At 52.5% G+C, this 22,714-nt stretch overlaps 1 protein-coding gene across 9 annotated transcripts; it reads right to left on the reverse strand.

The window, feature by feature from the left end:
- Positions 1-51: 51 nt before the first annotated feature.
- On the reverse strand, positions 52-22,250 carry AP5Z1 (adaptor related protein complex 5 subunit zeta 1). 9 transcript variants are annotated; one of them, XM_082361421.1, is made up of 18 exons: positions 20,432-22,239; positions 8,060-8,168; positions 7,218-7,355; positions 6,940-7,062; positions 6,509-6,650; positions 6,258-6,370; positions 5,699-5,867; positions 5,271-5,411; positions 5,045-5,082; positions 4,806-4,968; positions 4,161-4,339; positions 3,175-3,317; positions 2,677-2,817; positions 2,058-2,169; positions 1,700-1,797; positions 1,156-1,279; positions 862-1,076; positions 52-598 (listed from the first exon to the last, which is right to left on the reverse strand). In XM_082361421.1, the coding sequence occupies exons 1-18, from the start codon at positions 20,623-20,625 to the stop codon at positions 328-330; spliced, it is 2,613 nt and encodes an 870-aa protein (XP_082217547.1). In that variant the 5' UTR covers positions 20,626-22,239; the 3' UTR covers positions 52-327. The 9 variants fall into 9 exon arrangements, with proteins under 9 accessions (XP_082217547.1, XP_082217543.1, XP_082217545.1 ...); XM_082361417.1 differs by having other exon boundaries at positions 2,677-3,317; positions 20,432-22,245; XM_082361419.1 differs by having other exon boundaries at positions 2,677-2,841; positions 4,161-4,431; positions 4,806-5,082; positions 20,432-22,245.
- Between the last annotated feature and the right edge of the window lie 464 nt (positions 22,251-22,714).

A 22,714-nucleotide genomic window follows, 5' to 3' on the forward strand; every position in this document is an offset into this window, starting at 1 on the left:
GCTTCCTGGGTGGAGGGAAACAGAACAGACCCCGCCTTGTTCACACAGGCATTTTGCAAAGGAGATTTATTTTCGCCGTCTCTCTTCTTGCCCCCAAACAAGGACCAGCAAGACACAAACCAAGCAGCTTCCACCCCGTCCCAAGATGGGCTGAAGCCGAGAATCAGTGCTGTGTCACCACACAGCTCACTGTGGTCACGAGAGAAAGGGGTTAAGATAAAGACAGAGGCCAAAGGCTGAGACTGACAGCCTCCCTGACCACTGAAGCCACGGCTGGTAATACCAGGCTCCCAACCCGCAGCCCGGCCCGGCGTCTACCTGGTCCCTTCACCCTGGCAGGAGGCCCACCTCCCTCTCCACCAGCCGGCTGACCGTGCGCAGGACCAGGGGCAGGGCCGTGTTGGTGTCACGGTGATAGCGGGGCTCGGACACCTCCACGCTGGGCGTGAACACGAACTGGGCCACGCTGGGCATCTTGAGCAGGTTCAGCAGCTCGGTGGCCCGCGTGCGGACGGCTCCCGCGTCCTCCTCACCGGGCATGGAGCCCGTGGCTGGGCTCTGGGCCAGGCTCCTCATCTTTGACAGGAGCAGGGAGACCCTGGGGACGAGGGAGTCCCAGCCCGTCAGCTGCAGGCGCACCCCTCACGAGGGCAGGGGCGTCGTGGAGGGACCAGCTGCCAGGAGCACCCAGCTAGCGCGGTTTTAGCTGGGAGAGGTGAGGCGGCGGTGCTGACACAGCCCCCGCCACCTGCATCCAACCAGAAGGCCTGTGTGGCTCTGGGGGACGGAACAACCTCCAAAGCCGTTCCCCTTCCCAACGGGAAGCCTGTAGCTTTCCCTCTACCCACTGGGAACTGGTACCTGGGAATCAGGTCTTGGCTCCGGGAGGCCAGCTTGGTCAGTGTGGTCATGAGCACGGTGATGACCTGTGGAGGACACTTGGGAAGGGTGGTGGAGGGCCGCGACTGGGTGACCTCAAAGAGCAGGGCCTCCAGGGCTTCGAAAAAGTTGTTGATCTGCTCCACGGTGCACCGCCGGTCCCAGGACACCGACAGGTACTCGCCGATGGCCCACACCTGGGTGGGGGACAGCGCTTCAGCCCTGTGACAGGCCGCACGTCAGGCGTGGGCCGGGGCGGGGCAGCGGCTGCCTTACCACGGACGTGAGCACGTGCCCGCCACCACGGGGGCCGCCCACAAACTCCAGCAGCTCCTTCGCATGCTCGACCACCAGCGGGGGATGCAGCTTGCACAAGGCCGGGAACTGGGAGCTCAGCACCCTGCCAGAGAGGACACGCGGGCTGTGCTCGCCCCGCACCGACCCGAGCCCCACGGCCCATCCCGAGAAGACCTGGGCGGTGGCGGGAAGCCCCCAAGCACCAGGTGGAGGTAAAGGCAGTCCCGGCCCCGCCAGGAACCTCTTGCCGCGCCGGGGAGGAGGCTGGGCTGGAGCAGGGTGAGCCCGCGTGAACTGGGCCTTCAGCAAGGGGGACAGATGCTCTGGAAGGCTCCATGGAAGAGGGGCTTGGGTGGGCAGGGAGGGGTCCGTGCAGTGGCCTAGGAAGTGCCGAGGCTGCGGCGGGGTCTGTGGCAGCTGCGGAACCGTAGCCGTGAGGGGTGGAGAGCACAGGGTCAGCGAACCCGTCCAGGGCTGGGCCGTGGAGCCACAGGAGGGGCAAAGCCTGCCACGAGGGACCCACCTGTGCACACCGGCTTCGTACCCCGGAACCTGGTAAAGCGAGTCACTTCGCTCCAGGAGCAGCAGTGCCAGCTGGCTGGCCAGGGCCCCGTCAGCAATCTGGGGGAAGAGAGAGAGAGAGAGAGACTGCGTCCCACCTCCAGGGAACACCTCTGCTCCGGACCCGGCTGGCTGCTGCCCTGGGGGCTTCTCTCGGCCCCAGTTCTGGGAGGCACAGGAGCCGGGCCGGGGCTGGTGTGAGCAGCCCTGTCTGCTGTGACGGACCGGCCCCTGGGCCACCGAGGAAGCTGGGGCCCTGTGGGTCCTGGCTCCGGCCGGCCCTCTGCTGCAGGGACAGAGGCCCCAGGAAGCGGGCTCACCTGTGTCACCGCCGAGAAGAACGCCCGGAGCAGGGTGGGCACGGCCTCGGCGCACTGGACCACCCGGGCACAGCCGGCCAGGGGCTGCAGCAGCCGGTAGAGCGGCGTCAACCTGGGGACACACGGCCCGGCCCTGAGCACACGCCTGGTCCCCGTCCGCCCAGGGACCCGGCTCTGGGAGCGCCTGCTCTGCCCTCATCAGAGGCCACCCTGCGCATCTCCTAATCCACAGCCTGCTCCCTCCGCGGCCAGCCCTGCTCCCGTGGCGCACGGAGGACGGGAGTGCGGCTGGGGGCAGGAGGCCGTGGTCCAGTCCTGGCCCTCCCGCCCCTAGGATGTGCTAAGCCTCCCTTTCCCCACCTGTGGAAAGGAGTCAGCACAGCGCCTACCCAACAAGGAGACAAGGACGGGATCGGGAAACTGAACAAGCAGACCGCAAGCCAGGTGCCCAGGAAGCGCTTGGCCACGTGGCCAGCGCCTGTTGGGTGGGGGTCACCAGAGCTGTCTCTCCAGGTCAGAAGGCACCAGGCCTGGGGCGGATGCCAGGGCCCAGCCTCAAGGCCTCAGGGAGCTCTCGTGTCCCGCGTGGGGCCTGGGGACGCCCGGCAGCGAGCCCTACCTCTCCACGGTCCCGCTGGCCTGGGCACGCAGCAGGTGCTGGAAAAGACCCTGGGCCTGCGAGTCCCGGAGGGCCTCCAGGCAGCCGGGGGCCCTGATGGAGATGTCCCAGGGCGGCCTCTCGGATGCGGCCTGCAGCGACCTGTGAGCAGAGAGACTCCCGAGGCTGGGCTCGGATGTGGGCTCTGGCCCAGGCCAGCCGAAGCTGGACTCGGCCCCTGCCCTCGCGGTACCCACTGGCCAGGGAGAGACTAGAGTGGACGTCACCGTAACATCACGGTGCCCTGACACAGCCAGGAGCTGCAGGATGACCCGAAAGGGCCTGGGGGCCGGGCGCCTGGGAGGCTGCACGGCTGAGTGAAAGACAGGCTGGGCTCCGGGGCTGCCGTCAGGGGGCGGCGAAGAGGTGCAGAGAGACGCTCTGCTTGGGAGAGAGCAGGAGCGGCCGGGGGCAAGGAGGGGCGGGGACAGGGCAGACACGGTCAGAACAGGGGCCCACCTGAGCTGCAGGTCCAAGGCTGCGGTCAGACAAGGCAGGTCCAGCAGCAGGTGGAGCATCTCCACGGCCGTCCCTGCGTCGACCAGGGACGGGAGGAGCGCCACAAAGTCGGAGGTGAGGGGCGGGCTGTTCCAAGCCAGGAACTGCGGGGACAAGCAGGGCAGCTCAAGTGGGAGCCCAGAGGGCGTGACGCCAGCCCTGCCACCTCCTCCTGTTTCATTGTGACCCACGAGTTGGAAAATATGCCCTTCAACTTTCTTCCCCCCTATTCTTTTTGCTTCTGCACTCACTTTTGTACCAACCATCAAATCACTTTCTATTTATCATCGTTTATTTTCCTGATTAAAGAACTAAGTCTCTGATTTTAGAAAGGCCACGCAGTGACACGCCAATCACAAAAGACACATCAGGGCTTCCCTGGTGGCGCAGTGGTTGAGAATCCGCCTGCCAGTGCAGGGGACACAGGTTCGAGCCCTGGTCTGGGAAGATCCCACATGCCGTGGAGCAACTAAGCCCGTGCGCCACAACTACTGAGCCAGCACTTAGAGCCTGTGAACCACAACTACTGAGCCCGCGTGCCACAACTACTGAAGCCCACATGCCTAGAGCTGTGCTCCGCAACGAGAAGCCACCGCAATGAGAAGCCCGCGCACCCCAACAAAGAATAGCCCCTGCTCGCCGCAACTAGAGAAAGTCCGCGCACAGCAACGAAGACCCAACGCAGCCAAATATATATAAAAAAGAACCAAAACCCATCAAAGACAAAGGTGCCAAATGGCTGAACACACCCGGCAACGCCCCCCAGTGAAGAGATGCTCACCTGAACCAATCCTGCGAGCTCAACCACCAAGCCAGGCCCGACCTCGCCTTCCCGAGGGCACAGGCACGGGCGCCCCGCCCCAGCCCATGCCAGGACACTGCCCCAGGGGCCCTGCACACCCCAGGCCCCCAAGCCCCTGCTCTGGCTCACGGATGACCGAGCGTGCCTTGAAGAGGTTGGGGAAGCTTGTCCTGAGAACGCCAAGGTTTCTGCCGAACAGAGGCAGGCTGTCCCTGCAGAACTGGACGAACTCGAAGGCCAGCATCGGGCTGTGGAAATGTTCAGCGGGGATCCTGGTGAAGAGGTGCTGGTAGACGGCTTCTGCGTCCACTGCGGCCGCCTCCCCTGAAAGGCAGCGGGCTCCGTCAGGGCAGAACGCCTCGGGTGCTGGCGGGGGCCCCCCGAGCCTCGGGCCAAGGCTCCAGGGCCACACGTGTCTGCGGGACACCAAAGGCAGACGTGTCCGCCCTTCACAAGCACGGGAAGAGGCAGCTGAGCCGGATCCGGCTCTTCCCAGGTGTCTCTGGCCACAGAGCCACCCTCTGGTTACGCTGACGGGGATCGTTCCTTGGAAGGGGCTGGTTTCACGGCACCTTCCAGGAAACTCTCGTGGCAAAGAGTGTTCACGATCAACACAGAGTTGGTAACGTTTTCATTTGCTACTTAAATCCATTTAAAAGTTCCCACCATCGAAGTGCTCACCGCTCACCAGAGCAGTGCTGCTCTACGGACGAAGGGAGGGGAGCAGCGTGCAGGAGAAAGCCGCCCGCCCCGCGCGCGGGCCCGCTCCCACGGGAGGACGGAGGCTCACCGTGGTGCAGGAAGAACTGGGCCACGGGCAGCAGCGCCCGCACCCAGGCCGGGTCCCCACGCAGGCGCGTGTGCAGGGCCTTCAGGCAGGAGAGGGTGCGGTAGAGGAAGGAGGGGTCCTGCCGGCAGAGCACGTCCAGCACCAGCACGGCCTCCACCAGACACTGCGGGGACCCGAGGAGGCAGCTCAGATGGAGCTGAGCGAGCGAACGAGCGCGCGCCCGCCCGCCGGGCACTCACTGCTTTCTGCAGGTCTGAGTCTGCCTTCCTCAGGGCTCCTGGGGGAGGGAAGAAAGCCACCTGGTCTCTGCGTCCCCATCAGAACAGCCGAACAAGAAGGTGCCCTGTGTTCTGGAAGCTCGAGGAGAGGCCGGGCAGCCCAGAGCTGGGAGCGACCCCAGCGCAGACGCGAGGTGGGGACCGAGCGCCGTGGGCCGCGGACGGGCAGGGTGGCCCCGGGACTCACGCCGGTTACTCTGCTCAAGCAGGCGCTGGCAGTACTCGAAGGCCTTCTCCCGCAGCCACTCCTGGGGCGGCAGCAGGTGGCTGGCGGTGGACGTGGCCGAGAGCACGGACCGGGTGGAGCCTTCCAGCTCCGACTTGTCGTCTGGAAGGGAGAACGAGGGCTCAGCAGGACAGAGCAGGGCCATCCACAGGGCGCGAGGAGGGCTGCTGCGCCCTGTCCCGCCTGCTGCCACCCCAACGGGACACGGTGGTGTGGATGAGCCCGGACTGTCTAATGGCTAGTGGGCTTGTAGAGGAGGAGTTGGGAGAAGCTGTCTGAACGGTCCTGTTGACACCTGGCTTCTCAGCACGTCTGGGAAAGGCCTTCTGGAGACCACGGGGCTCAGCCAATGTCGCCCAGGGGCCCACCACGTCCTGCCTGCGTCCTACCTGCATCCGGGGCGCCGGAGGCCCCAGGCTCGCTGTCCAGCAGCCAGGCCCGCAGCATGGAGAAGGCCTGCACGTTCAGCCACTGGTCCTCCGTGAAGCGCTGGCCCGTGGACAGCACGGTGAAGAAGTCCGTGGCCACTGCCCCGTCCACCTCGGTGACAGGGCCCAGCTGCAGGAGGCAAGGAAGGTCAGCCGGCGCTGCAGGGCCCGGGAAGGGCCGAGAACACGCGGCCTGGGGCGCGAGCCACTGCCCTGGCCGTCCACGCTCCTCCGGGACCACGGGCACCCTGCCCCCCCCCCCCCCCCGGGTGCGTGAATGCAGGCACTTGAGCTGAAAACACGGCCCTCGGTCAAATACGATCCCTGCCCGCGTATTCCGGGCCTCAACCCACGGAGCGCGTCACAGGCTCGGGGCTGTGACCCAAAGCGCCCCCGCACGCCCGAGTGGGCGAGGAGAGAGCGCTCGTTCTGGAACCGGGAGGAGGCATGGGCGGCAGCCTGAAGGCCAGGCCGGCTGAGGCGGCCCGGGGACAGGGAGCCCCGAGTCCCCCAGCCTCACCTGCCGGGCTCTGGGCGTGGAGAAGAAGCCCCCGGAGGAGTGGGCGACCCCCTGCTGGACGCTGGCGTAGCGGAGCCAGTCCCCCAGCCGCTTGCTGAGCGCCCTGGTCTGCTCTGTGCAGGGCGGGGGCGACACCGTAGGAACCGAGTTAAGTCCCGCAGGCTCGGGCTGCCTGGGCTGCCGCAGGTCTTCCTAGGAACCGGCAGCAGCCCCAGCGGCCCCTCGCCCCCGGTGGCGGGGTGTGTGCAGACCTTCGTGGAGGGCGTCCGGGGCCAGGCTGGTGACCTTGGACACGACAGGGAGGAGGTGCCTCAGGCTGGGCCCCTCGGGCTGCCGGCTCTCCAGGACCTTGAGGACGCGCTGGCCCAAGCTCCTGACCTGCTGCTGGTCACCCTGCAAACCCCACAGCAGAACATGTTCCTGCGCGTCACGAACGCCACCCGGGTCAGGCGTCCGGAACGTCACAAGGGCAGCCCCGGCCCTGCGGCCTGAATCAGCCTCACAGCCCTGGCTCATCCCCCCACGTGGGATGGGGGCGGAGGGGGGAGGCGCCCAGGCAGCGCCGAGGGCTGCTGGGTGACAGGGGCCCAGCCGAGCCCGCCCGCCCCACGGGGAGCATGTGGCCCGCTGGTTCACTGAGGCCCCAGGGCCACCAAGGGCAGGGTGGCGGCAGTCACGTTACCTGGGCCAAGAGCACAGAGGCCACGAGGCCCAGCTGCCGCGTGTTCTGGATGTGGTCGCAGGAGAGGCTCAGGCTGTCGGAGGGTGCCATCTCTCTCAGGACAGCGGCGCAGAGGAGCTGGAGCTGCTCGGGGCAGGTGGGCGAGCAGAGGGTGGTCTGCAGCAGCGCCACGCAAGGCTTCTCCAGCCTGGGGGGAGGGGGCGCGTCACCCCTCGGGGATGGGCCGGGGCAGGCAGCGCCCCCCTGCCCCGCCATGCCCCAGGGACACGTGCGCGCACCTCCTGCTGTATTTTGTGGCCGAGACGATGAGGAAGAGCCTCCGCAGGGCGTCCAGGGCGTCGGGACCCCAGTCCTCCTTCCGCAGCAGCGCACAGACCCGGGTACAGAGCTTCCCCAGCTCCTCGTCCCTGATCTCCCTAAACAAAGACGACAGCGTCGGCAACCCGGCGACGAGGGACCCGGAAATGCCGCCCTGAGCTGTGACAGGACGGCTCTCGGGCTGGGGACCGTCCCTGCTGAGCAGAGGACAACCCAGGTGTCGTGGAGGAAGGCGGTTCCAGCAGCACCAGGCCTCTTGTGACGAACCCGCTGACCGGGTACCTGACCTGGGTCCTTGGCCCCCCCACCGGCCAGGCGGGGGACCCTCACTCCAGCAGTTACTACAGCAAACCTCCATGCATTCGGATTGTTATTCCAGGACCAGAAACACAAACCGATTGGTTTAGGAGTCAAAAGTAAGGGGGATTTAGTCTGAAACCAGTTGCTTTTCAAAAGATTCCTTCAGTGAACCTTTAACTTCTGGGAACAACAATTAAAAATGAAAGGTCAAATATTATGACACATTACTCTAATACTTAATTTAAAAATTTATCTATTGAGCATTTATAACAGGTAAGATACTGAACCAAGTCTCAGAACGGAAGCCTGGTTCTGGGCTTACTCCAGCCCAAAAGGCAAGAAAAAGCAACATGGCCACAAGTCACCGCTCTGGGAGCTTCTGGGGGGCTCTTGGCAGGGCTTCCTACACAGGTGGGCCCCCGCCGCGTGTCCCTGCCCCCAAAAGCCATGACTGAAGACCACTAAGTCCACTCTGCTCGAGCTCGGGGTCTGAAATTCTGACCTGAGAGAGACGGCACGTCCCCAGGCTGTGGGGCTGAGGAGAAGGTCCGAGAACCACGTGGGCTGGGGGTCCCGGGCGGCGGCTTGGGTTTCCTGTTCTTACCTGAAGGCTGGCAGACAAATCCCAATGGCTTCCCCACCACGCCTCGCCTCCCACCCCCGTTTCCATTTTTTCACTTAATCCAGCCAGAGTGGGATTCAGCCACCTACAAACACAAGCAAAGGCGCATGTAGGACGAGGAGGAGGAGACAGAGTTGAGAGGCCGGGTCCAGGTCTGCTTCTCACCGGGGCGACAACTAACAGAGAAGCTGCCAGCCCGTCTCGCAATTATAACTGAAACTCTTTCCCAGAACGGTGGTGCCCCTCACCTGTACCCCAGATTAGTCCCTTCCAAAGTATTCTCCAAATCGCAGGATTCTTTCTAAAAGGCAGTCTGCCTACACCCTTCAGTAGCTCCCCACTGCTTTCAGACCCGAACTCCCAGGTGCTATCAACGCTCACAAGGCCGTCTCGTCCTGTTTCTCCTGCTTCCGCCCCTGGCACGGACCCTCTGCCTGAAACGCTCTTGACTGCTTCCCTCGCTGGCTGACGCGTCACACACTCTGAGCTTCTGTTTAGCTGTCTTGTCCTTCAGGAAACCCCCCCCTGGCCTTGCTGCTCCCCCACCCCTTACCCAAGTCCCACTTTCTTCACCTATTCTGCAGTTCACAAGTCATGCTTCTGATAACCTTCCCCAGCCTTGCTTTCCATCTCTGAAAAATACAGAGAGAAACTAAAATTTACTCCAAATCCTAACTCCCAAACTTTAGTAATTTGTTTTAAAGTGCCACCAAAAATCACCGGCTTAATTAAAGAAAAATAGTGAAAACTAGTAAGACTCAACTGATAGTTATTAACTTTCCTCAAATCCCAACAGAGAGGAATTCCCACCCACCAGAGACAGAAAGACAGAGAAATAGGAATTAAATAGTGAGGGCTATTCCTCCTGCCTTTCAGCCTATACATTTATGACCTTGAATAGAAGATGAGCTGGGTGTTCTGAGTGGGTCTCAGTTCTTACGTGTCCCCTGGCAAGAACTCTAGGCTAAGCATGTCGCATGCTGAGTGAGATGCTAGCACTTAAAGATAATCTGTTTTCAGGGAGAGGAGATCAAGATGGCAGAGTAGGACGCAGAGCTCACCTCCCACCACAAACACATAAAAAATACGTCCACACTGAAAACAAACTGGAGACTGGCAGAAACACTCCCGTGCAACCAAGGCTGTGAGAAAGATGCGTACGGACTTGGGGAGGAGGAGCGCTCGGTTGGGACTTGCGCCCCTAGTAGGGGACACAGAAGAGGAGGGGAGTACTCGGGCTCAGAGACCTTACTGGGGAGGTAAGGGGTTCGAACCACATACTGGGGGTCCCAGCCTCAGGGTCCGACACCAGGAAGATGAGTTCCCTTGGCTGGTTTGAAAACCAGTGGGACTAACAGCAGGGCTGTAAGAAACCTCGACTCCATTCGTGAAGCATGGGCGCAGGCTTGCTTACTCCTGAAATAAGGCAGAGGAAGCAGACTGAAACTGCCCGGGGCTCTGGCTGGTTTCCCGCGATCACCCCAGCACGCGCCCCAGCCCCAGCCCGAGCTGAGCACCTGCTCCAGCCCCTCTTGCTCCAGCACTGCTTCCCCTTTGGGGGCAAAGACGCCGCTGCTGGGAGCGGGGAGAGCGCACACTTGGAACAGAACCAGCTTGGACTCGACCCTCAGGACAGCTGCTCCAGCAAATCGGGACCCACCCTGATAGGGCAGTGATGGCCACTGAACAGACGAGGAGCTCCAGCTCGCACCTGGCTCTGGCTCCAGCCCCTTTACGTCTCCAGCCACACCTCCTACCGAGGCGACAGCTGCCAACACACCCTGGAAGAGGATGTGACCCCTGCTCACTGCAGCTCCTGCTCCCCCAGCAAAGCCGGTGGGCACATGCATACTGTACAGGGACGCTCCCACACGAGGACACCCCTTCGAGACCACGACAGGTGACTCACCTAATTTCACAGAGACAGAAAAAGCCAAGCAAAATGAGAAGACAGAGGAATTTGTTTCAAATGAAAGATCAAGAAAAAAAAAAAAAAAAAAACGGAAAAAAACAACCAATGGAACAGAGAGAAATAATTTACCAGATAAACAGTTGAAAGCATTAGTAATAAGAATGCTACTTGAACTAGGGAAAAGAATAGATAAACATGGGACTTCCCTGGTGGCGCAGTGGTTAAGAATCCGCCTGCCAGTGCAGGGGACACGGGTTCGAGCCCTGGTCCAGGAAGATCCCACATGCAGCAGAGCAACTAAGCCCGTGTGCCACAACTACTGAGCCTGCGCTCTAGAGCCCGCGTGCCACAACTACTGAAGCCCACGCGCCTAGAGCCCATGCTGCACAAGAGAAGCCGCCGCAAAGAGAAGCCTGTGCACCGCAACGAAGAGTAGCTCCCCTTGCTGCAACTAGAGAGCCTGTGCGCAGCAACGAAGACCCAATGCAGCCATAGATAAATAAATAAAAATTAAATAAACAAACAAATAAATGGGTCCACCTGCCAATGCAGGGGACACAGGTTCGAGCCCTGGTCCGGGAAGATCCCACATGCCATGGAGCAACTAAGCCTGTGTGCCACAGCTACTGAGCCTGTGCTCTAGAGCCCACGAACCATTAACTACTGAGCCCACCTGCCACAACTACTGAAGTTCGCGTGCCTAGAGCCTGTGCTCCACAACAAGAGAAACCACTGCAATGAGAAGCCCACGCGCCGCAAAGATGAGTAGCCCCCACTCGCCGCAACTAGAGAAAGCCTGCACACAGCAACAAAGACACAACGCAGCCAAAATAAATAAAACTTTTTTTTTAAAAGAGCAATGAGACTAAATCCATGCTTACCTACAATTTCTCACCTTTGATATTAAAAACAAAAAAAAGAATAGATAAACAGTGAGAATTTTAACACAGAACTAGAACATATAAAAAAATAATTGGAGCAGAAGAATACAATGATTGAAATGAAAAACATACTGGAAGGAATTAATAGCAGACTAGGTGATACAGAAGAACACACAAGTGATCTGGAAGACAGAATAATGGAAATCATCCAATCAGGACAGCAAAAAGAAAAACACATTAGGGCTTTCCTGGTGGTGCAGTGGTTAAGAATCCGCCTGCCAATGCAGTGGACATGGGTTCGAGCCCTGGTCCGGGAAGATCCCACATGCCACAGAGCAACTAAGCCTGTGCGCCACAATTACTGAGCCTGCGCTCTAGAGCCCGCGAGCCACAACTACTGAGCCTGCGTGCTACAACCACTGAAGCCCGCGCCCCTAGAACCAGTGCTCCGCAACAAGAGAAGCCACCGCAATGAGAAGCCCGCGCACCACAACGAAGAGTAGACCCCGCTCGCCGCAACTAGAGAAAGCCCGTGTGCAGCAACAAAGACCCAACACAACCAAAAATAAATAAATAAAAAATAAACTAAAAAAAAAGAAAAAACACATTAAAAAAAATGAGGACAGTTTAAGACATCTCTAGGGCATCGTCAAGTGTACTAACATTCACATATAAGGGTCCCAGCAGGAGAAGAAAAGAGTCAAAAATGTATCTGATGAAATTATGACTGAAAACTTCCTGTGCCTAAAGAAGGAAACAGATATCCAGGTACAGGAAGCAAAGAGAGCCCCAAACAAGATGAACCCAAAGAGACCCATGCCAAGACATACCATAATTTAAAAATGGCAAAAGTTAAAAAGGGAATTCTAAAGGCAGCAAGAGAAAAACAATCACATACAAGGGAACCCCGATAAGGCTATCAGTGGATTTTTCTGCAGAAACTTTTCAGAGCAGAAGGGAGTGTCGTGAGATATATTTAAAGGGCTGAAAGGAAAAACCTACAATCTAGGATACTCTACCCAGCAATGTTATCATTCAGAATTAAAGGAGAGAGAAAGAACTTCTCAGACAAGCAAAAACTAAAAGAGTTCATCAATACTACACTGACCCTAAGAGTTAAAGGATCTCCTTTATGTGGAAAAGGCTAGAACAAGAATTTACAGAAAAAGAAAAAGTCCCACCAGTAAAGGCAAATATATAGTAAAGGCTGTGGGTCAACTAATTAAATAAACTAGTACAAAGGTCACCATATATGAACCCCATGGTAACCACAAATCAAAATCGATATTGTGAAAATGACTATACTACCCAAAGCAATCTACAGGTTCAACTCAATCCCTATCAAGTTACCAATGGGATTTTTCACAGAACTAGAACAAGAAATTTTACAATTTGTATGGAAACACAAAAGACCCCAAATAGCCAAAGCAATCTTGAGAAAGAAAAACGGAGCTGGAGGAATCAGACTCGCTGACTTCAGACTATACTACAAAGCTACAGTAATCAAGACAGTATGGTACTGGCACAAAAACAGAAATACGGATCAGTAGAACAGGACAGAAAGCCCAGAGATAAACCCACACACATATGGTCACCTTATCTTTGACAAGGGAGGCAAGAATATACAGAGGAGAAAAAACAGCCTCTTCAATAAGTGGTGCTGGGAAAACTGGACAGCTACATATAAAAGAATGAAATTAGAACACTCCCTAACACCATAAACAAAAATAAACTCAAAATGGATTAAAGACCTAAACGTAAGGCCAGACACTATAAAACTCTCAGAGGAAAACATAGGCAGGACACCCTATGACATAAATCACAGCAATATCCTTTCTCACCCACCTCCTAGAATAATGGAAATAAAAACAAAAATAAACAAATGGAACCTAATGAAACATAAAAGCTTTTGCACAGCAAAGGAAACCATAAACAAGACAAAAAGGCAACCCTCAGAATAGGAGAAAATATTTGCAAATGAAGCAACTGACAAAGGATTAATCTCCAAAATATACAAGCAGCTCATGCAGCTCAATATAAAAAAAACAAACCCAATCCAAAAATGGGCAGAAGACCTAAATAAGACATTTTTCCAAAGAAGACATACAGATGGCCAACAAATACATAAAAGAATGCTCAACATCACTAATCATTAGAGAAATGCAAATCAAAACCACAATGAGGTATCACCTCACACTGGTCAGAATGGCCATGATCAAAAATCTAGAAACAATAAATCCTGGAGAGGGTGTGGAGAAAAGGGAACCCTCCTCCTGCACAGTTGGTGGGAATGTAAATTGATACAGCCACTATGGAGAACAGTATGGAGGTTCCTTAAAAAACTAAAAATAGAACTACCATACGACCCAGCAATCCCACTACTGGGCATATACCCTGAGAAAACCATAATTCAAAGAGTCATGTACCAAAATGTTCATTGCAGCTCTGTTTACAATAGCCAGGACATGGAAGCAACCTAGGTGTCCCTCGACAGATGAATGGATAAAGAAGATGTGGCACATACATACAATGGAATATTACTCAGCCATAAAAAGAAACGAAATTGAGTTATTTGTAGTGAGGTGGATGGACCTAGAGTCTGTCATACAGAGTGAAGTAAGTCAGAAAGAGAAAAACAAATACCATATGCTAACGCATATATATGGAAACTAAAAAAGCACTAATGATGAACCTAGTGGCAGGGCAGGAATAAAAACGCAGATGTAGGGAACGGACTTGAGGACATTGTGGGGAAGGGGAAACTGGGATGAAGTGAGAGAGTAACACTGACATATATACAGTACCAAATGTAAAATGAATGGCTAGTGGGAAGCTGCTGAATAGAACAGGGAGATCAACTCGATGCTTTGTGACCACCTAGAGGGGTGGGATAGGGAGGGTGGGAGGGAGGCTCAAGAGGGAAGGGATATGGGGATATATGTATACACATGGTTGATTCACTTTGTTGTACACAGACACAACACTGTGAAGCAATTATACTCCAATAAAGATGTGAAAAAAAACAAACCCTCAAGGTAAGAAAGAAAAAGAACGGAGAAGAACTATAAAAACCGACTAGAAAACAAGCAACAACATGGCAATAAGTACATACCCATCAATAGTCACCTTAAATATCAATGGACTAAACACTCCAATCAAAAGACATAAGGTAAGAGGGAAGAGATATGGGAACATATGTACATGTATAACTGATTCACTTTGTTATAAAGCAGAAACTAACACACCATTGTAAAGCAATTATACTCCAATAAAGATGTTAAAAAAAATAAATAAATAAAGATGCTATGATGATCCATGTAAAAAAAAATTAAAAAATAAAAATCCCACCCAGTTCTCTCAAAAAAAATAAAAAAATAAAAAAGACATAAGGTGACTGATTGGATAATAAAACAAGACCTATCTATATGCTGCTTAAAAGAGAATCACTTCAGAACTAAAGACACACACAGACTGAAAGCAAGGGGATGGGAAAAGATATTTCATGTAAATAGAAACAAGAAAGCTGGGGCAGCAATACTCATATTAGACAAAGTAGACTTTAAAACAAAGTCTGTAACAAAAGCCAAAGAAGGGCATTATGTAATGATAAAGATAATAGGGGACTTTAACACCCCACTTACATCAATGGACAGATCACCCAGACATAAAGTCAGTAAGGAAACAGTAGTCTTAAATGACACATTAGACCAGTTGGACTTAATTCAACTGGGCATCAATATCTACAGGACATTCCATCCAAAAACAGCAGAATACACATTCTTTTTAAGTGCACATGGAATGTTCTCCAGGATAGATCACATGCTAGACCACAAAACAAGTCTCAACAAATTTAAGAGAATAGAAATTATATCCAGCATTTTTTCTGACCACAACTATACGAAACTAGAAATCAATTACAGGAAGAAAAATGGGGTAAACACAAACATGTAGAGACTCAACAACATGGTACTAAAAACCAATGGGTCAATAAAAGAAATCAAAGAGGAAATAAAAATACCTCAAGACAAATGAAAATAAAAACACATTCCCGGGCTTCCCTGGTGGCGCAGTGGTTGAGAATCTGCCTGCCAATGCAGGGGACACGGGTTTGAGCCCTGGTCTGGGAAGATCCCACATGCCACGGAGCAACTGGGCCCGTGAGCCACAACTACTGAGCCTGCACGTCTGGAGCCTGTGCTCTGCAACAAGAGAGGCCGCGATAGTGAGAGGCCCGCGCACCACAATGAAGAGTGGCCCCCACTTGCCGCAACTAGAGAAAGCCCTCGCACAGAAACGAAGACCCAACACAGCCAAAAATAAATAAATAAAAATAAATAAATAAAAAGTTATTAAAAAAAAACCACCACATCCCCAAATCTATGGGATGCAGCAAAAAAAATTCTAAGAGGGAAGTTTATAGCAATACAGGCGTACCTCAAGAAACAAGAAAAATCTCAAACATCCTAACTACCTACCATCTAAAGGAATTAGAAAAAGAAGAAGAAACAAAGCCCAAAGTCAGCAGAAGGAAGGAAATAATAAAGATCAGAGAAGAAACAAAATAGAGACCAAAAAAAAAAAAAAACAATAGAAAGGACCAATGAAACCAAGAGCTGGTTTGTTTGTTTGTTTGTTTAAATTTTTATTTATTTATTTTTGGCTGTGTTGGGTCTTCACTGCTGCATGCGGGCTTTCTCCAGTTGCTGTGAGCCATGGCTACTCTTCGTGGTGGTGTGCGGGCTTCTCATTGCGGTGGCTTCTCTTGTTGCGGAGCACAGGCTCTAGGTGCACGGGCTTCAGTAGTTGTGGCATGCGGGCTCAGTAGTTGTGGCTTGTGGGCTCTAGAGCGCAGGCTCAGTAGTGGCACACGGGCTTAGTTGCTCCGTGGCATATGGGATCTTCCCGGACCAGGGCTCGAACCTGTGTCCCCTGCATTGGCAGGAGGACTCTTAACCACTGCGCCACCAGGGAAGTCCCCGAGAGCTGTTTTTTAAAAATATAAAATTGGTAAGCCTTTAGTCAGGCTGATCAATAAAAAAAAAAAGAGGATCCAAATAAAATAAGATACGAAAGAGGAGAAATTAAAACTGATATCACAGAGATACAAAAAACCATAAGAAAATACTACCAACAGTTATATGCCAACAAATTTGACAATCCAGAAGAAACTGCTACATTTCTAGAGACATACAAGTCCAAGACTGAATCAAGAAGAAATAGACAATCTGAACAGACCTATCACTAGTAGTGAAATTAAATTAGTAATTAAAAAATCTCCCTGGGCTTCCCTGGTGGCACAGTGGTTAAGAATCTGCCTGACAATGCAGGGGACACAGGTTCAAGCCCTGGTCCGGGAAGATCCCACATGCCGCGGAGCAACTAAGCCCATGTGTCACAACTGCTGAGCCTGCACTCTGGAGCCTGAGAGCCACAACTACTGAAGCCCGCGCGCCTAGAGCCCGTGCTCTGCAGCAAGAGAAGCCACCACAATGAGAAGCCCGCACACCACAACGAAGAGTAGCCCCCGCTCACCGCAACTAGAGAGAGCCCGCGCACAGTGATGAAGACCCAACTCAGCCAAAAATAAATAAATAAATTTATAAAAAAACCAAAAAACAAAACTCCCAGTGAACAAAAGTCCAGGACTGGACAGCTTCACGAGGGAATTCTACCAGACATATAAAGAAGAGATAATACCCATCCTTTTCAAACTATTCCAAATAATTGAAGAGGACAGAACACTCCCAAATTCATTCTATGAGGCCACAATTACCTTGATACCAAAACAAGACAAAGACACTACAAAAAAAAGAAAATTACAGGCCAATATATTTGATGAATATAGACGCAAAAATCCTCAACAGAACATTAGCAAACCAAATTCAACAATTAAAAAAAAAAGATCATAGGTAATTCCCTGGAGGTCCAGTTGTTAGGACTTTGCACTTTCACTGCTGAGGGCGAGGGCTTAATCCCTGGTCAGGGAACTAAGATCCTGCAAGCCGTTCAGCACAGTCAAAAAAAAAAAAAAAAAATCATACACCATGATCAAGTGGGATTTATTCCAGGGTCACAAGGATGGTTCAATATCTGCGAATCAATCAGTGTAATACACCACATTAACAAAAGAAAGGATAAAATTCACATGATCATCTCAACATATGCAGAAAAAGAATTTGACAAAGTTCAACATCCATTCATGATAAAAATTCTCATCAAAGTTGGTATAGAGGGAACATCCCTCAACATAATAAAGGCCATTTATGACAAACCCACAGCTAACATCATACTCAACAGTGAAAAGCTAAAAGCTTTTCCTCTAATATCAGGAACAAGACAAGGATGCCCACTCTCACCACTTCTATTTAACACACTATTGCAAGTCCTAGCCACAGCAATCAGACTAGAAAAATAAAAGGCATAAACCTTGGAAGGGAAGTAAAACTGTCACTATTTGCAGATGACATGATACCATATATAGAAAACCCTAAAGTTTCCACCAGAAAACTATTAGAATAAATAAATTCGGTAAAATTGCAGGATACAAGATAAATATTCAGAAACCTGTTGTTTTTCTATATGTTAGTAAAGAACTATCAGAAAGAGAAAGCAAGAAAACAATCCTGTTAAAATCATGTCAAAAAGAATAAAATATACCTAGGAATAAGCTTAACATAAGAGGTGAAAGACCTATACTCTGAAAACTATAAATCACTGATAGAGGAAACTGAAGATGATACAAAGAAATGGAAAGATATCCTATGTCCATGAATTGGAAGAATTAATATTGTTAAAATCTCCATACTACCCAAAGCAATCTACAGATTTAATGCAATCCCTATCAAAATACCCATGACATTTTTCACAGAACTAGAACAAATAATCCTAAAATTTATATGGAACTACAAAAGACCATGAATAGCCAAAGCAATCTTGAAAAAAAAGGACAAAGCTGGAGAGAGGTATCATGTTCCCTGATTTCAGACTATACTCTACTACAAAACTACAGTAATCAAAACAGTATGATACTGGCACAAAAACACACACATAGATCAATGGGACAGAAAAGAGAGCCCAGAAATAAACCCACACACTTACAGTCAATTCATCTATGACAAAGGAGGCAAGAATACATACATACACACACGCAATGAGGAAAAGACAGTCTCTTCAATAAGTGGTGCTGGTAAAACTGGACAGCTACATGTAAAAGAAAGAAATTGGAACATTCTCTAACATCATATAAAAGTAAACTCAAAATGGATTAAAGACCTAGATGTAAGATGGGAAACCATAAAACTCCTAGAAGAAAACACAGGCAGAACAGTCTTTGACATAAATCACGGCAATATTTTTTTTTGGATCTGTCTCCTAAGGCAAAGGAAGCAAAAGCAAAAATAAACAAATAGGACCTAATTAAACTTAAAAGCTTTTGCATAGCAAAGGAACCCTACCGAATGGGAGAAAATTTTTTCAAGTGATATGACTGATAAGGGATTAATATCCAAAATATATAAACAGCTCATACAACTCAATATAAAAAAAAACTCAATTAAAAAATGGGCATAAGACCTGAATAGACATTTTTCCAGAGAAGACATACAGATGGCCAATAGGCACATTAAGAGATGCTCAACAAAGCTAACTGTCAGAGAAATACAAATCAAAGCCACAGTGAGATAACACCTCACACCTGTCAGAATGGCTATCATCAAAAAGACCACAATAACAAATGTCAGTGAGAATGTGGAGAAAAGACAACCCTAGTTCACTGCTGGTGGGAACGTAAATTGGTGCAGTCACTATGGAAAACTGTGAAGTTCCTCAGAACACTAAAAATTAAACTACCATGCCATCCAGCAACTCCAATCCCAGGTACATAACCTAAGAAAAACAAAAACACTAATTTGAAAAGGTACATGCACCCCAATATTCACAGCATTATTTACAATAGCCAAGATATGGAAGCAACCTAAGTGTCCATCAACAGATGAATGGATAAAGAAGACGTGATTATATATAGATATACACACACAATGAAATATTACTCAGCCATTAAAAAAAAAGTGAAATTCTGCCATTTGCAACAGCATGGATGAACCTGGACAATATTATGTGTAGTGAAATGAGTCAGACAGAGAAAGACAAATACTGTATGTTATCATTTATAATGCAGAATCTAAAAAATGGAATTAATGAATACAACAAAACAGAAACAGACTTATAGATATAGAGCACATACTAGTGGTTATCAGTGGAGAGTGGGAATTGGGGAGGGGCAAGATAGGCGTAGGGGTTTAAAAGGTACAAACTATGTATTAAACAAGCTACAGATATATTGTATAGCACAGGGAATATAGCCAATATTTTAGAATAATTTTAAGTGGAGTGTAATATATAAAAATATTGAATCACTATGTTGTACACCTGAAACTAATATTATAAATCAACTATACTTCAATTTTTGAAAAAAGATATCTATTTTTCTTTAATACAGTTCTCGTAAATTCAAGTGAACTTGAATTGGAATACTGGAACTTGAATATTGGAATATCCGTCCAAGATTAAAAGAAATACAGACTTTTTTGGACTTGGTGGAGAGACGGTGCTACAAATCCTCAAAACACTTGCTTTACAGACTTTCAAGGGTTACTCTAACCATATCAAACGTTTACCCTGTTTACAGCCTTCAGAAACTAATATGCATTCAAGATCTTGCTTCCCTAAGATCAGAGGAGCCTCAACCAGCCTAATCTTTCCCACCAACTGGTCCAGCTCCGAATCCAGTTTTTTTTTTTTTTTAAACCATGGTTCTGGCTGCATTTTCTTCTCTTAAAGTAGCATCAAGTCTTACACTGTCTGATAGACTATGGGGTTTGAGTCCGAGCTTACATCTGCTTTCTCCCATGAGTGGCTAGTTGGTGAGGAAAGGGCTACCGACTTAGTGAGAGTCCAGAGCCAGCTCGGGGTCCTAAGACGCTGGGTAATTTCTCAATACATCCAATGCATCCACAAGAGAGCGGATCTTTCTATATAACAAAATCCTCCATGCCTCCCCAAAGCCCTCGCAAGGTATCGAACTCATGGGCTTTGCACAGGGCTCGCCATGGCTCAAACAGGCTCTCAGGCGTATTTGTAGCTTTCTTGACCCTGAAGCAACTAACAGCTCTGGACCCCACTTCCTGCCAGACGTGGGGTCCGCACCCGCCAAGCCTTTGGCCAATCAGCGGGGTCCCACCCCACTTCATTTCCACTCATCCTTCAGAGCGCTCTCAGGAGCCACCTCCTCCGGGGACCAGCTCGACCCTCCTCGGACCTCCTCACCCCGTGCCTGGCCCGCGTGGCCTCCCCAAGCTCAGTCTCTAAAGTGGGTTCAAAGGGGGCTCCTTCGAGTCGCCGCGCGCGGGCCCGGTTCTGAGACCCACCACCAAGTGACCGAAGGGAAAAGCTCGGGCGCACCTGGCCTGGAGGAGCAGACTCTCCGCCCCCGTCGTGAACATCCTGCCGCCGCCGCCGCCGCCGCCGCCGCCGCCGCCGCCGCCGCCGCAGTCCGGAGAGCAGCCCTCACACTCCGCACGCTGGCGACTCCGGGAGAAAAACCCGCAGCAACGCCGGCTTCCGGGTCGCGTCACGTGCAGCGTCCCGTGGCGCATCACGTGAGCAGGGCGCACAGGCCGCCGACCAATGGGCTTTGACGGAGCGTCTCAGCCGGGGGCGGGACCGGCAGCGCGAGGGCCGCCGGTCAGGGCTGGCTTTGGGTCGCGTTCCGGCACTTTGGACCGCGGGATTCCGGGACCTGGAGACCCCGGAACCTCCGCACCCCGGAACCATGGTACCCGGCACCCCGGTGCAGCTCCGGGCGCTGGGCGCCCGGGAGCCGCTAGGAGCGGCCTGTCACCGCTGGGCCTCAGCCCGTCGCCCCAGTTCTAGGTTCTGTTCCGTGAACACAGTCCGCTCCGCCGCCTGCAGGTCCCGTGTTCAGTGCGGCCTGAAAAATACTACACAGACTGCGGTCGTGGGCTGGGTCTGTGTCCTGCAGTTTGCAAGGAACAGCTGCAGCTCTCAGAAGTTCTTTTTTAAAGCTCCCATTTCATTTTGCACTCAGCGTAGGCTGTACCTGCTGTTTTAAAAAATCTTATTCAATCCCCACCATAATCACAGACTATCGGTATCTCGTTTTACAGATAAGGCAACATGCTCAGAGAGGGAAGGTCAATTTCTAGTAATTCTGAGAGGTGTGTTGGCCACGGTATTTCCAGCCTGCAGACTGCGCGGGGACACAGGGCGGTCCTCTGGGCAGTGACAGTCCAGCGTGATAAATGCTGTCACAGCGTAAAACAGGAGGAATACTTCGGGAGGGACAGGTGCCTAAGATGAGCCCAGAGGGTGTCAGACCAAGGGGTGGGAGGGGAAGGACTAGGCGAGGGTCCTGAAGGCAGCACGAAGGCCTGCTTCCTGTGGCTTACGTGCACCTCAGGGGAAACCTGCTGTTTGGCAGGAGAGTAGAGAATGGACTGGGGGGCCGTGGGGTGGGTGGGTGGAGAGAAGGGGCTGGTCCAGGAGAGGGAGGGAGGTTCCCTGAGCTAGGTAAGGGCCACGTGAATGGAGACGTAGGCTGATTCACTAACCGTTCAGGGGGGATTTGTAGCACCTGGTAACATGGATTTGGGTGAGAGGAAGAACGGGGAAAAAACAAGGGCAACAGCAGGTTTCTGCTTATGGGGTGGTGCCATTCACTCGACCTGGGGGCAGGAGAGGATGAGGAGGTTTGTGGAGTCATTCATTCAAGGAACAAGCACTGCCTGAGTCCCTGTGCTGTATGCGTAGTGTTTTAGGTTCTGGGGAATGGGGACCGCGAGAGGCCAAGTCCCTGCCCTCATGGAATTTACAGCCAACAAAAACGATCATTATCAAATATACAATCACACACGTAAGCCTAGTAGTGAAATGCTCTGAAAGGGTCATAAAGCAGAGTAAGAGAAGAGGGTTGAGGGAAAGTTGGATGTTCTTTGGATAGGGAGGGTCAGGGAGGCCTGGGAGGGATGAGCAGTGGGGAAGACCCAGAATGGAGGGGTGGGAGCGGGGGCGGGCTCTGCACTCTTCTGCTGGAATTCCGGCCTCCGGACGGTGAGATGCCCTTACAGCGCCCAGGTGGAGATGTTGCGGGTGACTGGTGCTGAGGGTGAAGAGCCGGGAGCCAGTGGGAGCGGGTGAGGCGGTGAGAACGCATCTGCCCCGAGAGCGCATGGAGCGAGGCGGGCGCCCCACCGCCCCCGCCCCGAGAGCCCCGAAGAGCCCCAGGGTGAAGAGGAAGGGAACTGGCCTGGTTACAGGCCGTCCTCCTGGGAAGCCTGCTGAGCACCGTACCTCGGCCATCTCACCTAACGTGGCCGTCTCACCCTGAGGGAGCGTTATTGTTACCATGTGAAGGATGAGCTGGCTGAAGCTAAAGGACTGGCTAAGGGCCCTCGTACGTGTAGGCGGAGGAGGGCTCGGAACCAGCACCTGGACCCCAGGTCAACGCCGGCAGCCGCTCTGCCCGCTGCCTGCTGAGCAGTGGCCGGCGAGGCGGGAGTCCCAGGTGCTGCAGGGAGGCCTGAGCGAGGGCAGCGCGGACTCCGTGCACCTGGCGTCCGTCGGAGGCCCGTCTGGAGATGGAAAGCAGGTATCTCATTAGGAGATTCAACACAAAGAATTGCAACCAGGTGGGGAAGAACGGAAGGGGCACACGGAGCGGCAGCT

The sequence above is a fragment of the Balaenoptera borealis genome (assembly GCF_965194805.1).
Source record: "Balaenoptera borealis genome assembly, chromosome: 16".
Taxonomy (NCBI): Eukaryota; Metazoa; Chordata; class Mammalia; order Artiodactyla; family Balaenopteridae; genus Balaenoptera; species Balaenoptera borealis.